Source organism: Pteropus medius, unplaced genomic scaffold (genome assembly GCF_902729225.1).
Source record: "Pteropus medius unplaced genomic scaffold, Ma_sr-lr_union100, whole genome shotgun sequence".
Classification (NCBI taxonomy): domain Eukaryota; kingdom Metazoa; phylum Chordata; class Mammalia; order Chiroptera; family Pteropodidae; genus Pteropus; species Pteropus medius.
Window position 1 is genome coordinate 3,723,626 of NW_024353909.1, and position 17,529 is coordinate 3,741,154.

General features: G+C 39.0%; 1 protein-coding gene across 1 annotated transcript in view; it reads left to right on the top strand.

Annotated features, from left to right (window-relative positions):
• The window catches only part of PHLPP2 (PH domain and leucine rich repeat protein phosphatase 2), a 63,255-nt gene extending 48,435 nt beyond the window's left edge, over positions 1-14,820 (top strand). Inside the window, 8 exon segments of the mRNA XM_039851794.1 lie at positions 531-731; positions 3,857-4,019; positions 4,250-4,380; positions 5,004-5,114; positions 5,950-6,144; positions 7,555-7,786; positions 10,019-10,703; positions 10,706-14,820. Of these exon segments, the coding sequence (XP_039707728.1) occupies positions 531-731; positions 3,857-4,019; positions 4,250-4,380; positions 5,004-5,114; positions 5,950-6,144; positions 7,555-7,786; positions 10,019-10,703; positions 10,706-11,172 (2,185 nt within the window). The 3' untranslated portion in view covers positions 11,173-14,820.
• Positions 14,821-17,529: the final 2,709 nt, after the last annotated feature.

The window sequence follows — 17,529 nt, forward strand, 5'->3', positions numbered from 1 at the left end:
AAATTATACATATGTTATATATACATATTTATATAAATATAATTTGGTATAACCTTTCTGGAGCTCAGTTTCACTGTGTGTGTGTGTGTTAAAGTTGGGAACAGCCTCTATGCCTATTACTAGGGGATTATAAGAAGTTTGGCTAAATAAATATGATGCTGTTGAAATCTGACAAAAATTTTTCTGAAAGGTGCCTTCACAATTTAGATATTTGTGAATGGGATACTCAATAGCTCTCTTTCAGGGGACATACAGAGAGTAAAAGATGAGGCTAGGGTAGAATCAGGCCACTACAGAAGTCCAGGACCACAACCAAGCCTGTATTCTTTCCTCTATGTCTGGCTTGTGTGAGTTGAGTTAAAGGAACTTTGGTTGTTCAGAATCAGTTAAACTACCTGGAAGTATTACTTTTGTCATGAGTTTGGGAGCATGGAATGACAGTGTTCCCTACTGAGATGGCATGATGGTATCTACATAAGAAGTTGACAAGTAACCACAAGGGAAATGATGACTTGTGTGTGTTCTGTCAGTCTCAGGTACTTGAATGCATCTGCAAATAGTCTGGAGTCTTTGCCATCTGCTTGCACCGGGGAGGAGAGTCTGAGTGCCCTGCAGCTGCTCTATCTGACCAACAACCTCCTGACAGATCAGTGTGTGCCTGTCCTGGTGGGCCACCCGCACCTGCGAATCTTGCATCTTGCAAACAACCAGCTACAGACTTTTCCGGCAAGGTAAACAAATACAAACTTTGGTCATTTCAGACAAATAACATGAATTCTGTATTTGTCAGACTACATTGCAGCTGTCTTACTAGGTACTGTTGCTTTGTGTTGAGTGACGTACTGATGCTGTGATTCCACTAGTTAAATGGAAAATTTTGTTTGTACTCAGTTGTTAAGTATCAATAAGGAGAGAAATTGTTCTTAAAATGTGTTTAATTCTTAGTTCTAATTAATAATAACTGATGGGAGAATTTTCAACCTAGAAAAGTACAGGCTTATGAAAGAAAGAAATTCTGAAGACAGTTTTTTTCTATTCTCTGGTCAGCACTCTTTTATAAAATACTATTGAGTCCATTAATTCATTCATTATATATAGTTGACCCTTGAAGAGTGTGGGGGATTAGTGGTGCCAGTGCCAACACCCACACAATTGGAAGTCCACATACAACTTCTGACTCTACAGTTGGCCCTTCGCATACATGGATTCAGCCAACTGTGGATCAAAAACAGTATTTTCGATCTGTGGTTGGAAAACCGCAGGTGGGAATGCGAAAATACTGTTTTTGATCTGCCATTGGTTGAATCTGCAGATGCAAAACCTATGGATACAAGGGACCAATTGTGTTTATTGAAAAGAAAATCCATGTGTAAGTGGACCTACTCAAGTCAAACCAATTTTGTTCAAGGGTCAACTGTATATATTGAATGCCTAATATATATATTGAAGTACTAAGGGGACAGTGATGATTAAGTTACAGTCTTTGTCCTCAAGGAACTTACAGTCAGATTGGGGAAATAGACAGGTATATGTGTGATTGCAGTGCAGTGTTGTAAGTGCAGGATGCTAAAGCTACGCACAGGTAGCTGGCTGCACTGCACAGAGAGTGTGGGTGGAGTTAGCCTCTCTGAAGGAAGAGGTGACTAGTAGTTAGCCAAGCTACACCTATAAGATATAAGAGAGATGTTTAATGAGGTCAAAGTTTTATACAGTATCAGTGGAGTAATAAATATCTTCCAAAGTACATTTGATAAAAAAATTTTTTGATATCAGGAAAATCCACATATGTCATGAAAATAGTCATGAAAAATCATGTTTTCAAAAACTAAGAAAATAGAGAAATGACATTTGATATAATTTGAATGGAATTATATGTATATATCATCATAAACATATAATATTTGATACAAACATGCAAATATATCATGTTTGATATAATTCGAGTGAAAAAACATTTTGATTCTAATTTTATTTTATAAATTTTCTTAGAAATGTGACAAGCTCAGAAACTTACAGAGATTATAATTTTTGTGAATATTTATGAAATGAGATATTTGGAGCTTATAAAAGACAAGCAGGATAAGCTTGATTGCTTCCTTGAAAGAATTTAAACAGTGGCTTTTAACGTGAATGCAGAATCTTAATTTCGGGATGTGATGGATCTCTTGAAATCCTATGAGATTAATTCCTTTGGCCTTACCTGTTGTCATATAAAGTAAGAATGACAGGCCACTGACAAGTTCTATTAGTTTACAAAGCTGTTAAGAGATAACAGATGTGAATACTCTGTAACTAATGAATTCCACCTAATTTTATGACACTCTTATTGTTGGAGGGGTTAAAAGCAGGTTGATATAAAAATATGCAAATAAAGACAAGAATGAACAGAAGATCACACAAAATTAGAGTACTCTGAATATAGTTAATAAAACTAAATGGAATTTAGGAGCAGTATTATTAAAGAAGAAAATGTATGTGCTATAATGAATAATAAATCTGCTGTTGGGTCATCTGCACAGAGACAATCCAAATCTGTTTCTTTTGAACTATTTTCAGCATTTAGCATAGTTCTGGGTGCTCAGTGAGAGACCAGATGTGATTGGGACACTGCCTTTCTATTTACAAGTCCAAAAGATGCAAGCAGGGAGTAGTATGAAAGAATAGCATAAAAGAGTAGCATGAAAGAGGGGCATGAGATTTGAGCATGGCAGCACTTTAAAATATATTATTAAGTTAAAAACCAGAGCAGGTTATAAAACATAAAGCATCATTTCTTAATTTGAAAAATACAATTTCATGCATTAAAAAGGACAAGAATATTCTCCATCAAAATGTCATCAAAGATCTTTGGGAGTGGGATTAAAAGATTTTTTTCCTGTTCTTTATTTTTCAGTTCTTTTCAGGGAATGTGTATTACTTTTATAATAAGAAAGAAAACAGTTTTAATTTACTTAGTTTAGTTATTAAAGTATTTATGGATTTTCTAGCAATAGAAATTATTTACAATATGTTACATGAAAAGGGGCAGGATATAAGTTTTATGTAAAACAAATATGCATATGAAAAATTTGGTAGGATATTCAGCAAAAAGAATAATAATTTGTTCAGATTGGTGGTATTTTTTATTTATTTTCTTCATTTTTAAATGTTCTCTTCATGTTACAGCAGTTTATTTTTATAATTTTTTAAATCAGTAAGTAAAAAGAAATCAGCAATTTATAATAATCTAGATAAAGGTGTTAGGCGGGCTGAAGATATTTTGCTTACTGTGGAGAAAGCTTTGCTCATTCCAGCAGAATGTTGTGAATCACTTGTATTATAGCCACTAACCCAGTGCTGTGTCTATAATAAGCACTCAATAAATGTTTGGTGAAGATGGAGTATGTTATAAATAGGTAATGGTTGAAATTTAAAACTGAAAGTAATCTCAGTGATGATTTAGTACAATTTCTTTCTAGCTGAGGATATTGATATAAACTGGCATTAACTTACTCAGTCTTTGGAACTAGTTAGTGGCAAAGCAAGTACCATAACTAGTCTACCAACCCTAGGCTGATGCTTATTCAGTCGTTTCTTGTAAGTCAGATAACAAGAATCTATTCCCATAAGATCCAGCAGCTGTAAGAGAAACAAAGAAAGCTTCAGCCCCCGAAACACACTGGGGCATATTAGGCCAAGATTCAGCAGAAGCAGTCACCTTGGTGAGCCCTTCCTTTTACTGTTGGTGTCTGATACTTTCATTATGACCAGTCACCTGGCAGTGAACCAAGTGCCTCTGTATGCTGTGGCTGCTATAAAACTTGCTTGGCAGCCGCTCATTTGGGTGCAATGTGATATTTTGGCATTTCTTTTTCAGTAAACTAAATAAATTGGAGCAATTGGAGGAACTGAACCTAAGTGGCAACAAGCTTAAAACCATTCCCACGACTGTGGCGAACTGCAAAAGGCTGCACACCCTTGTCGCACACTCTAACAACATCAGCATTTTCCCGGAAATACTGCAGTTGCCTCAGATCCAGGTACTTTTATGTGCTGGAATGATGTCCTTGTGGGGAAGTGGCAGGAGCAGGAGTGTGAACGAGGTCGATCTCTTTTCATAGGGAAGAAGGAAGTGGCAGTTTGGGATCACAGTATATTTAGTTGATTCCTAGGAAGAAATTAAGTTCCTTTAGAGGATATAATAGGGGATTAGCGTTAGGGAGTTAAGAATTAACTACTTATGATGTATTTTAATTTCTTTTCCTCTCAGTTTGTAGACCTAAGCTGCAATGACTTGACAGAAATCCTGATTCCAGAGGCTCTGCCTGCTACCTTACAAGACCTTGACCTGACTGGAAATACAAATCTGGTTCTGGAGCACAAGACGCTAGACACATTTAGGTAAGAAAAATTTTGAAATTGAATCCACATGTGCTCTGAATCCCACCAGCCATGTGTAAGTCTTCTTAAGGACTATGGAGCTCTCGATTATTTAAAGGAATAGAATGAATGAAGCCATTGAGCCCTTGGTTCTCTTTTTTGATTCAGATACAGATGGATGTTCTCTCCAGTAGTCAGCCCCTTTATGTTACACTACTGCTCAGCCACACACTGAGTATCTTTACAAGGCAGGCATAGATACTTCAGGTGACACAAATCACATTACACTGCAACATGTAAGAGTGCAAGCTCGCCCATTGTACCAAGACTTCATTGTATCAAAGTACTTAAAATAAGCAGACCATTTACTGAAACTTAGAAATCTTTGTTGTGCTTAGTTTTCATTAAAATGAATGGCATCAATTGTAACAATATTTGGCTCCTATTTCTTCCTCCTACCCCTTTTTTTCCCTCTCTCCTCCTCCTTAGCCAGTGGTTCAGCCACTACTTTCAGTCACAGTCTCTCTGGTAATGAATCTTGGTCTGTCAGATTATTTTATAAAAATATATATTATTGTTGGGATCGTTTCTGTAAAATACAAAAGTATGTACAGTTTAATCTTTCCATCCTCCACTTCCCACAGCCATATCACAACCCTGAAAATCGATCAGAAACCTTTGCCATCCACCGATTCTACAGTTACATCAACCTTCTGGAGCCATGGGCTGGCTGAGATGGCAGGGCAGAGAAATAAGTGAGTATTTTGCCCATGGAGACTGAGAAAGAAAAAAGGAGCTCCTGGCACCTGGGAACGATCTGATGCTGAAAGCCAGGCTGTGTTGCTCCTCTATTGAACATAAACAAATCACAGAATGCCAACATCAGATAAGATTCCTCTGAGACCATGATCTAGTGAGATGAAAATAAGATGAATGCTCAGGCCACAAAATACCAAGTGTACTTTCTCATGGCTAGAATGGGTGACTGCTACTTGCTGTACCAATTACAGCGGTGTTCTTGTGCTAATCTTTTCCTGTAGATAAGATTTATTGAGATGCCCAACAAAAATTGCCCTTGCTTTCTGACAGCACCCAACCGAGTATGATTTTCCCCTTTCTTTAGACCTTCCCCAGAACAACCCAACCAAAGCCCAGGCCCGATACAAGGTTTCTGCAACACCTTCTTACCTCTGCACCCCAGAGTTCCATGGTGTGCATTCTCCCTGCAGCGCATAACAAACCAAACTTGTTCAACCGCAGGTGTGCTCCTGGGGGTCTTTGGCCGAAGAACTTTGACATTACGAGTCCTTATCTCTACTAAGAGGAAACATTCAGTCTTTCCAGCCTTTGGCAGCATTGCAAAACTAATATGTGTTGCCCATGAATGTGGCTGAATCTCCCCATTTCTTATGACATCAGCTCTTTCAAATGCCGCTTAATTATCTTATATAACGCTTTTTTCGTGTGTAGATTAGGATTTACTACTATTCTCTACCCTCAGTCAATACTTTTTTAAAGAAGGTTCCCCAGAGAATAATCCTTTTACCAATAACTGTCTTTGATATTTGTGTTTTCATATTTTTGTGATAGGCTGTGTGTATCTGCCCTAGCTGTGGATAACTTTGCAGAGGGGGTGGGCGCTGTGTATGGCATGTTTGATGGGGACCGAAATGAGGAGCTCCCGCGCCTGCTCCAGTGTACCATGGCAGATGTGCTTTTGGAAGAGGTACAGCAGTCAACAAATGACATAGTTTTCATGGCTAACACCTTTTTGGTATCTCACAGGTAAGCAGGTGGGTTGAATAATTCCTCTCTTGGAAAATAAATCTCACTAAGCCAGAAAGTCAGAGTCTAAATTATAGGTACAGGATCAAGATGAGATCTTGCTCCTTCTGCCATGACCAATCTCTGTGTCGGTGTGGAATGTGGGGACTTTGGTTCTTTAAAGAGCTTGTGGGTCTGTCTGTTTTTTTCCTCTATCGATCCCAAAGGCTGCTGAGGATCTGGAAAGCCTAGAAATCATGTATAAAAGGTTGTGTGTGTGTATATAATGCATTTGTACATTTGGGGGAAGGACGATGGTAAGCTTTTATAAGCTTCTCGAAAGAGTTAGTGACCTACAAAAGATTAAGCACTGATCAGGTCTATGTGTTTAGAATACTTATTGGGATTTACCAACCAATCTTCTAAGCCACGTAAGGGCAAAAACCCTATATAACAAATTATTGAAAATTTTAGTAGCTAATGGAGCATATTGCACATTATGTGGGCTGCATAAAGGATATGTACAACCGAGAGGTTGTAAATATAATAAAGGCTAAAATGGGACAGCCTGGTGCCCAATATAGTTTTATCTCTCATTATAACACAAAACAAAGAAGTTGTGAAAGGAGTCTATTTTTCAGTAATAGAATTGAGCCAGGAACTTGGCAAAATAAAGGGTTGGGGAAAGAAGACTCAGTTTCCGCAGTACCTCTCAAGAGCTGAGCACTGTGCCAAGCATTTCTCATACTATATCTTTAATTTTCAAAATAAGCCAAAGAGGTGGGTATTTAGCAGAAAAATTTATTAGAGAAATAACTTGCTGAGGATCTATGGCCAGTAAATGGCAGAGCCGGAATTAGAAACCAGATCTCTTTGATAGCATCTGCTCTGTGCTTACCATTGTGTACCAAGTGCTTGGGGTGGATGCCATGTGTATGGGAGAAATACAAGGGAAATTATGGCCCTTCTTCCTTCAAGGAACTTAACCTAAGCAAATGGTTCTCAATGTATTGCTCTAGGACCAACAACCTCAGCATCACTGTAAACTCATTGGAAATGCAGATTATTGGGCCAGCCCCTTACCCACTGAATCAGGAACTCTGGGGTTAGGGCCCAGCAGTCTTTGAACAGGCCCCATAGATGATTCTGATGCTCTAAAGTTGAAACCATTGTAGTCTGTGATCAGACACAAGCAGAAGGCGCAGAGGAAGAGGTTCTTTCACTATCTCCCACCCTTTATGTAAAATTCCTTTTCTCAGTTTAGGGCGGAAGGCAGAACTCTCTTTACCATCACCTTGAGGATGAGGCTGGCTCACAGTCACGTGGCAGGAGAACAAGGAAATTACAGATATGAAGGACCAGCACTTTCTTCTAAAATTAGCTACCATGTCTTCATTTTCTTTGACTTCATTTTCTTTTCTTTCTAAACAGAAAATTAGGAATGGCTGGTCAGAAGCTAGGCTCTTCTGCTCTCCTTTGTTACATCCGCCCTGACACTGCTGATCCAACAAATAGTTTTAGCTTGACTGTGGCCAATGTTGGCACTTGCCAAGCAGTCCTGTGCCGAGGTGGGAAACCAGTGACCCTCTCTAAAGTCTTCAGCCTGGAACAGGATGCGGAGGAGGCTCAAAGGGTGAAGGACCAAAAAGCCATCATAACAGAGGTGAATCTCACTTTCCAACAGTCACTTCCACTCCCCAAATGTAGTGAATGCTCTTCTACATAGAGGTAGTGGAGGTCCATTTTTCTCCTATCAGACCTTGTAAGTTGTATCCAAGACAGATAATAGTACTAGAAGAAAATCTAATGAGCAGTTAATGACAAGCAAAAAGAAAAAGCAAATTAATTAGAAAGGAAAAATTCTAAATTGTGATCCCTTTAGATGTATAGCCAGCATGGAAAATGAATGTAAATGTCCCCTTTGGTTAATTTCCAAACAGAAGAAGAAAAAGTTCTATAGTTTGACATCACTCTTCTGAAATTCAGACTTTCAAAATATTTTTCCTATTTATATTGTATGTAGTTTAATATAGTCTAGTGGTTTTTAAATAATGAAGCATCGGTATCTACTATTTTTTAGGTTTTCTCTTATTTTAGAAATTAGCATGACATTTTTGCTTTTAAGAGACTTTAGCAATTACATGTGGACATTGTTTACTGCAAAGCAGAATTCTCTTCAGATCTTTTGCCCATTTTTAATTGAATTGTTTCTCTATAGTAGAGTTTTAAGAGTTCTTTTCGAATTTTGGAAACAAGTCCCTATCAGATGTGTGTTTTGCAAATACTTTCTCCCAGTCTATGGCTGGCCTTTTCATTCTTTTAATAGTGTCATTTGCAGAACAGAAGTTTTTAGTTTTAATGAAGTCTCACTTAAGTTTTTTTTTTCATGGGTCATGCTTTTGGTGTATCTGAAAACTCATTGCCAAACCCAAGTCACCTAGATTTTCTGTTATCTTCTAGAAGTTTCATGTTTTACATTAAGTAAGTCTGATCTGCTTTGAATTAATTTTTGGGAAAGGTATAAGCTCCATGTCTAGATGCTTTTTCTTTTTTCTTTTCTTTTTTTTTTTTTTTTTGGAACGTAAACGTCCAGTTGTAGCAGTATTTATTGAATAGACTGTTCTTTCTCCATTGAATATCCTTTACTCCTTATCAAAGATCAGTGGACTGTATTTGTGTAGGTTCATTTCTGGGCTGTCTCTTAAGTCAGAATTCTGTATGAGGACTGTCCATATTAGATTTTATCCAAGGAAGCCAAAAACCAAAAAAAGTATCAATATAATGTGATTGATACTGTGAAGATTTTGGAACTGTGAGGCATTAGTCTTAGGAAGGTCTTTCAGTCAAAACAAACAAAAGAATGAAAGATAACTTTTTGTTTGTTTAGTCTGTTTTTACAGAATTTAGATAATGTCGTTTTGATTTTTCTTGGGTGGGGTTCGAGACAATTAGGATATATTTTTACAGATGTTATTTTAACCACAGACATTTATTATTTGCTTTTTATTTGCTAAGCACTGTAATTTCATTATTTAAACTTCACAATAACCCCCTTGAGAGAAGTACTTTTATTTCCATTTCACAGATGAGGAAAATAAAATTTAGAGTTTGTGACAAATTCTGGTAAATCAGAGAACCAGGATTTTGACTGCAACTATGAAATAAATATATTGATGGCTTCAGAGGTTTTGTTCGGTTTTATCTTGAAGTCAGTGTAAAATACCAGGCAGATGAACATTTCCAGCCTACCACCAGGGTTCTTTAACTCTAAGTTTAAAATTGCATCAGTTGTGATTTGATCTGCTTGCTATTCATTCTCGGTACAATCCTTACAGAGTAGGTCAGTTATGCTCCAGATTTCAGAGACTTTCCTTTTCTAGGCTAAATAACTTTAGAGATCTTTAACTATAAAGAAAAGTATTGGCCATTTAATAGCTTCCTGAATCTTCCAGTCCCAACTGTGCCTATAAATGAGAAATCATTTTTAGTGACTCGTCTGAGTTTGGCCTCTCTGAAAATATTAGTGATGGAGAATTAATGGCAGTTCTGCTTATTATTTCTCTAACAGCTGTTTCTCTGAGGATATGCTGAGGCCTGTACTTTTTGTTGGAGCATATATCTTTTGGGATGGGGGTGCCTTTTAATCCTTAATTTTAGTTGGTTTTAACTTCAGTCGTCTGAACTATTTGGCATAATAACCATATGATATTTTGTCCTTTTAAAATTCTGTACATTTATTTTTGTAAATCCACTTAAAATTATACAGATTCTAGGAAAAACCATATAACATATCAATTCTGTTATATTACAGAGCCCTAAGCATTGTGATCTAGAAAGATATATATTGTATGTCATTGTTGCTTGTTTCTCAAAATTTGCATTCTGCTGCATCTAGGATAACAAAGTGAACGGGGTAACCTGCTGTACTCGGATGCTGGGCTGTGCATACCTCCACCCCTGGATCCTCCCAAAGCCCCACATATCTTCCACTACACTTGGCATTCAAGACGAGTTGCTGATTCTGGGAAACAAAGCATTGTGGGAACACTTGTCATATACAGAGGCTGTCAACGCAGTACGCCATGTACAAGACCCATTAGCAGCTGCCAAGAAGCTGTGCACATTAGCCCAGAGCTATGGTTGTCAGGACAATGTGGGGGCAATGGTGGTTTACCTGAACATTGGTGAAGAAGGCTGCACTTGTGAGATGAATGGGCTCAGCCTCCCAGGTCCTGTGGGATTTGCTTCAACTGCCGCCATCAAGGACCCGCCCAAGCCAACCACTCCTTCCTCCAGTAGTGGTATTGCCTCTGAATTCAGCAGCGAGATGTCCACTTCAGAGGTGAGCAGCGAGGTGGGGTCCACTGCTTCTGATGAACATAACACCGTCGGCCTGGATGCCGGCCTGCTTCCAAGGCCAGAGAGGCGCTGCAGCCTCCATCCAGTGCCCACCTCTGGAGTTTTTCAGCGCCAGCCTTCTTGTGCGACTTTTTCAAGTAACCAGTCCGACAATGGCCTGGACAGTGATGATGACCAGCCCGTTGAAGGAGTGATAACAAACGGCAGCAAGGTGGAAGTGGAGGTGACATCCACTGCTGTAGGGGAAGGGATCTTGAGAACTCGCCCACTCTCACCGAGAATTCTCCTGCCCCATGTCCTGCGGAACATGCGAGAGGATTGTTTTTTGGGATCCGAAGACAGAACAGTGTGAATAGTGGCATACTTCTGCCAGTGAGCAAGGACAAGATGGAGTTACAGAAGTCTCCCTCCACTTCCTGTCTCTATGGAAAGAAACTCTCTAATGGCTCTATTGTACCCCTAGAAGATAGCCTGAACCTCATTGAGGTGGCCACAGAAGCACCCAAGAAGAAAACTGGCTATTTTGCCGCCCCAACTCAGCTGGAGCCTGAGGATCAGTTTGTTGTACCCCGTGACCTAGAAGAGGAAGTGAAGGAGCAAATGAAGCAACACCAGGAAAGCAGGCCTGAGCCTGAGCCCAGCGAAGAGGATCGGACCGAGCTCCCGGAGGAGTTTGACACGGCACTGTAATCCTTCCCCAGCACCCCCAGAGTTAGGGAAGGCTATGTAGTGTTGGGGCGGGGGACCTTTCCAGACACATTTTGCCTCTGCATTTCTAAACCATAAATGAGGGGTTAGAACTCGGAGCCAAAAATGGTGAGAGCTATCAGGGTCTCGCTCGGATAAGCTAGTCAACACCATCAGTGTTAAGTTTCACATTTAACCTGTGTTGGAATTCCCAGAGTCACTGGGAAGAAAGCAAATGTTGCTCTGTATCAGTCCTACCACCTGCCATTAACCCTTTCTCTCCTAGGATAACTTTGAGAATTTGCCTGCCTGGGCAGGAAAGGGACTATTTCTGTGGAGGAAATAACTGAAGATGATTCCCTTTACTGATTGCTGCTGATGGATCTCTGTGACAGAGAAATCACCTTATATCTCAACCTAACTGATGGGATGTGATGTGACTAGTCACATGGCTTTTCATTCTTCTCTACGAGAATACAGCCTATCGAAATGACGTTTATTGGAAAATATAGAACCAATCAAACAGATAATTTATGTATGTAATGTAATGAGAGCACTTTTCATTGACTGTGAACTTTTTATTTTTGAATCTGCACTCGAGCCAATCTTCTTAGAGGCAGCCCAGCACCTTTGTCCATAGGCAGAATGATCATCAGGTGTTGGAGCCTTCTGTAAGGGTACTGGGAAGGACCCTGGGGAATTGATTTAACTGGTGGCTGTCAGACTGTGAAAGCTCATGAGAAACTTGGGGGAGTAGGATCTTCTTTGGGGATGAAGATGGAAAAGGAATGAGGCTTAAAACTGCTTTCCTCCAAATCACAGAAAGAATAACTCCTTGACAAATGTGACACCTGCTAGGAATTTCCCAGCGCATCACAAGAGAGGCATTTGGGGATTGGCCTCTTTCCGTAATGTGATGGAGTTGGCACTGAGCCTCCTAATAGATAGGGCCAAGGTGGATGCCACTCACATCTAAGTAACCTTGAGCTATAGCAGATGACCTTGAACAGACAGGCTGAATGCGAACAGAAGGATGAATGGAGCTCATGGGTTTGACAGATTCCGTCTCTTACTCTAGAGCAGAGGGATGGTTTTCTAAAATGTCGCAAGTGAGCTGGGAGTTCACCTCCTTAATGCTTAACAGAGTACTCTTCTGAAACTGCTACCCACCTCACGTGGTTTCAGAGGACTAGGCTCAAATACTAATATAAGAAAGACTTAAGTGAGAAAGCCCTAAGCTTACAGAAAATCTGGTTTACTGTATTTTTGCACATTCCACGAAACCCTAGCAAAATGCAGTTTCTTCCATATTTCTGTTCTGTTGCCTTTACCATTAGAAGATTTACTTAGGAAAATGAATTCTTATTTATTCCTACAAAATTTTGACATTGCTTGATTTTATCCAATGGGGAATGTGCTTTGAATTTCTAGAATACTTTTACAATTAAAAAGAAAATAGAGTGGAACCATTTTTAATTTGTTTCATGAGAAACAATGTTAAAGATAGGGTTGATACATACACATATATATATATATGGGGGGGGTGAAGTTTTTTTTAAAGCAATAGTAGAAAACCAGATGACCTGTCTACAGAAGGTTATGTATCTTCATCTTTTCAGAGGTCGCATGCCCATGTGCATGTTTCAGTGGGGTATATTCTTGGGGGATTCCACACCACTCCAATGGCTGTTTAATGTTTAACCCCTCAAGAATCTGAATTTGAGACCCCACAATGTCAGGTACACTTGACTTCCTTGTGTCAAACTACTGGTCAGCTACTGCAGAATATTAGAACTCAGGTCTTGATTTGAAGTGGGGAACGTAGTGGTTCATACAAAGTTTTAGGTGCTTAGAAGGATGGGAACAATAGTGTGTTGCTGCCTTATTTTTATATGGGAAAATGGAAAAAAATGAAGGAAACGCCCAAGATAATAGTGATGAGTGTTGTAAACATCTTCTTACCCAGACAGCAGAACCTCTGAGTTGTGTAATAGTGATATTGTCTAGAAAAGAAAGTTGTTTGGGGAATATACCACTTTAATAGTATAGTTTCTTAAAATTTTTATCTGTGAACTCTCTTCCTGTATTCTCTTTATTACCCACCCTACTTATTGGAACCACTACAAAACCCAGTTCTGAAATGACTAACAAAAGTTAAATGTATTTACTTTTTAGTCAGAACAACTCTAAAATTCCAAATGTTCTTCTATGTGGTATATTTATTTTCAGGAAATAAGTTGTATTGAAAACCTTTACTATAGGCTATACCAAACTATTTTTAGTAACTTCCTTTAATTCATTTTCCTCTATAATTGCTCTGTATTAAAACAGAGTGGTAAAAAGGCCATAGCCCATTACCAAAAATATACAGAATCTTTTGACCGATAAGGTCATGTACAGTCATTGTGTGATCTGATTAGACTGTCAGGTGGTGAAAGCCAGTAATCTGTCACCAGGTGAATGTAACCTACTTCCTAGGACATTACCCAGAGGATATGTTCCCCAGGTGGGCAGAGTACCATGATCTCTAGTCCAGAGATTCTGGCCTCTGCATGATTCTCAGGTCTCTGTGTGTACCTCCCATTTAATAGGACATCATTCCTGCCTATAGGAGCAGTTCAGCAGTCCCACGGAAGAAAGAAAAATGCATGAGTCTTGGCAGCCATGCTATTCTTATTTTCATCCAAATGGATTGGGAATATATTTGAAAATTTGAACGCTGGTATATCATAAAGCAACAGTGCTACCATAGTCATTGAATTACCACTCCTAATACAAGCGAAGGCTTTATTGTACTACTGTAGAGTGTATGTGTGCAATAAGTTGATGAATTCATTTTCCTGGTGTATAGAAGAGCCAACACGAGCAGCTTGGTAACCATTGGGTGCTATTATAATTGTCTGTAGCGAGCGCTGTTTTTCAGGAGATGGAGCCAGTTAGTTAGGTTTGGCTGATCTACTGAATATCAAATGATGCTCTTCTTTCCATGTAAACCTTCAGCGAAAGCAGGTACTTGGAAGCCACAGGCTCGCCTTCTCTATCTACTCAACAATTATTAATGAAGAGACCTCCATAAGGGAGCACTTGGCTGTTATTGATAAATGTACCAATTGTTAAATAATTAGTCTCCAAGCCATTCAGTGATGTTTGCAGCATCACTATAGAACTGTCTTGTGTCACTTTTTACTTCCCTCTGGGTGGAGCCTTTCAGACCCCCCCAGTCATGGAGGCAAGTTCATCTTTCTCTCCAGTTAGTGACTTTTGCCCTGTAGTTGGGTAAGCACTTCCTAGATTGAGAAAAACAGCTACAAGTAAATTCTGCTCTGTATCCCTCATTTGGTGATCATTCAATCACACATAAGCTTCCTTGTATTCTAAATTCCATGCACTTCTCCCAGATGCTATAGGGTTTTCTCTCACTGTTGCCAATGGATGTCATCCAAACAGTGAGTTCATATCTTACAGTTTTGTGCAATCATTGTCGTATTGTAGTCCTAAGACTCATTATAGTGTATTTTTGATATTTTTTGAAATGTGTTAAATTTTTTAATTCAATAATATGAGCCAGAGCATGTTGCAGCAAATCTATTGTTTGTAAAAAATAATAACAATAATAATAAATAAAATAAAATGGAATATCTTTTTCATGGCTTTGTTTTAAATGGAATACTTGTTATTTTATAAATACTTTAGCATGAAACTGTAATTTTCTCTAACTTGTATGTAGACTTAGTTTCTTTACCAAAAGCACCGTTAGACTTTTTCTGCTTTTTCCTGCTTTAAGGGAAGATAACAAACAAATGAAACCACATTCCATGACACTATGAAGCTATGAGTTAAGGGCAGAATAAATATTTTTGATCACCTTTTAAGCTGAAATAGCAATAAAGATTTTTTACATTAAGAAACATTACATTCTCTCTTGGTTTATATGGGTATTTTTTTTGTTTTAAATCTCAAAGATAGGAAATATGGTCCTTATTTTCATGCAGGTTATTGGCTGACTAGAGGAAACTCAATTGTAAATCTACAACTCCTCTTAAATCATAGAGCTGATGAAGACAGGGGAGCTAAGTGGATAATCTGGCCACCATGTTGGTCATAATGTAATGGCTTTGGTATCAGAACTTCAGATATAATGGTTGGCCTACAAAATACTTACAACATAGGTAAGCATCTACATTGTTACCCTCCTCTCCCCACATCATTATCTCCCAAATCTCTGGACTTCCAGGCAAGGTTAGCTACTTCTCACTCCACATAAAATCCAAGTTGAAATCATTTTTCAGTTTTCCCTCTCATCAAGCAGAATGAACATTTTGAAAGCTTGGTGTACCAGCTGTTCATTGAACACCTTCAGTGCACTGGTCTCAACGATACCATCTACTTTAATAGCTCGGTTCCATGAGACATGTTTCCCTGTTTCATGGGGGCAGAAGTGAAATTCTCCAAGCATGTTCTCTGCTTTGTGTGATCTTAAATCCCTGGTATACCAGAGGCCACAAGGGTACATCAGTCACTCACAGCACTTTTCAGTGTGTTAGTCATTGGTCCTCAGTTTTGCCTCTGCTACTCAGATTTGACTTTAGGCACATTAACCTCTCCAAGGCTGTTTTTCTTCTTGACTGTTAAATGGAAATAATAGTATCTCAAGTTTGAGCTTAGATAAGACAAATGTCTCCTTAGTTCAGCAGTGGACCTGGCACGTAGTGAGCAGTCAACAAAATGTCAGGTGTTAGGTAAGCCACTTAATCTTCTTGAACCTTTGTCTCATCTGTAAAATATGAATAATAAATCTTGACCGGCCTCCCCAACAAGTGACAGGAAATAAGACGAGGTTGGGAACTGCAGACACGGGGTGTCGTGATTATAGTGATCGATGGGCTCCAATCGCTCGAGAGTTGCTGAACCTCAGGAGCTGTATTGTAGCTGGGTCTGGGGTCGGAGAGGCTGAAGTCCTCATTTTATCAAGCACGACCCAGATACAGGCAAAGATCTACGAGGAAAACGTTGCAGGAATTGGGGAATAAATGCTAGGTGAGAATAGTTGGGGGTGGGGGGGTGGGGAGTGGTTTGATTCTTGCTGCTGTTAAACTTCTTGTACACCACTCAGCAAAGGCTGGGGGGCCCAAGGGTGATAGAGTGGACGCTCCTTTCTGTGGCATATCAAGTGTTTGTATTTTAACCTAGCAATGTAGATTTCTAGCTGATCCTTTTCCTCCAAGCTTTACTTTTTGTAAAAGCATAATCTAGATAATTTCCCATTTCTATTTTGATCCTTTGCCTCGGATAGGTTCTATATGAATTAGCTATTGAAAAGATTTAAGCGGAGCAAGGAAAGGTTATACAGTACGAGGAAAGGAGTTGAGGGGTGGGGTGGGGAGAGGGAGAAGAGTCAGCCGAAGTTCAGGGCTAAAAATGGCCAATACGATACAGGAAAATGATGTTGACTTAATTTTTTTTTAACTGTCATTGTGACATGTTGAAACAGACTCATGTTTGATTTCTTTATAGATTAGAGAATCTGAGATGTCAAAATCGCTGTTCATAGAAATCACTAAAAGTTTGGTTTGGATTTATTAATAGTTTAATCTCAGGAACATAAAATATAAAAAATAATTAGCTATTGAAAAGCTAGAGGACAATTAGGAAACAAAATTATACTTTATAATAATAATGTGTCTTTCTAGTTGCATCTGACATGAACTGAAAATCTGAGACTAATAAAGTATACGAACAGCTATGAACCTTAGATTAAAATGATTGAAATAACTTTATTTTTCAGATTTAGCGTTAATGAACTGTTACATTATGGACAGTTCAGGCCCATGAGAGATTACAATCTGCCTCAGAAGGCCGACTCTCCAGGGCACTCACGGGACGCAGTAATGAAGCCGCCTGTAAGCCTTTAGAGTCTAGTAAAGCTAACTACTTTATCTTTGAAATAGTTGAATAACATGTTTAAGAAGTGTATAAATTTTATTTATTATTTAGAAGCCTCATATTTAGGAATCAAAATATTTCAGGAAAAGTGAATTCCAACTAAATGACTCGCAACAAAAAAGTAACTGGAATGCTAGCAAACAAAAAACCAAAACATTTTCTCTCAGTGCTAATGCAGGGATCCTGAGGAGGAACACGTGTTAAAAGCGTCTCTTCACGTGTGAGAAACCCAGCCTCCCGGCTCTGGCAGAAGACAGCTCCTGACAGCACACGCCCGGAGGGAGGGGCGTTTCCCTCCTGGAGGCGCAGGACATAACCTACGTTAAGAATTCAATCACATGACTGCTTCAACATAGGTCCCCAAAGACCAGACAGGAGGGGCAATGGCATGTTCCTTTTGGTGACTTTAAAAGATTT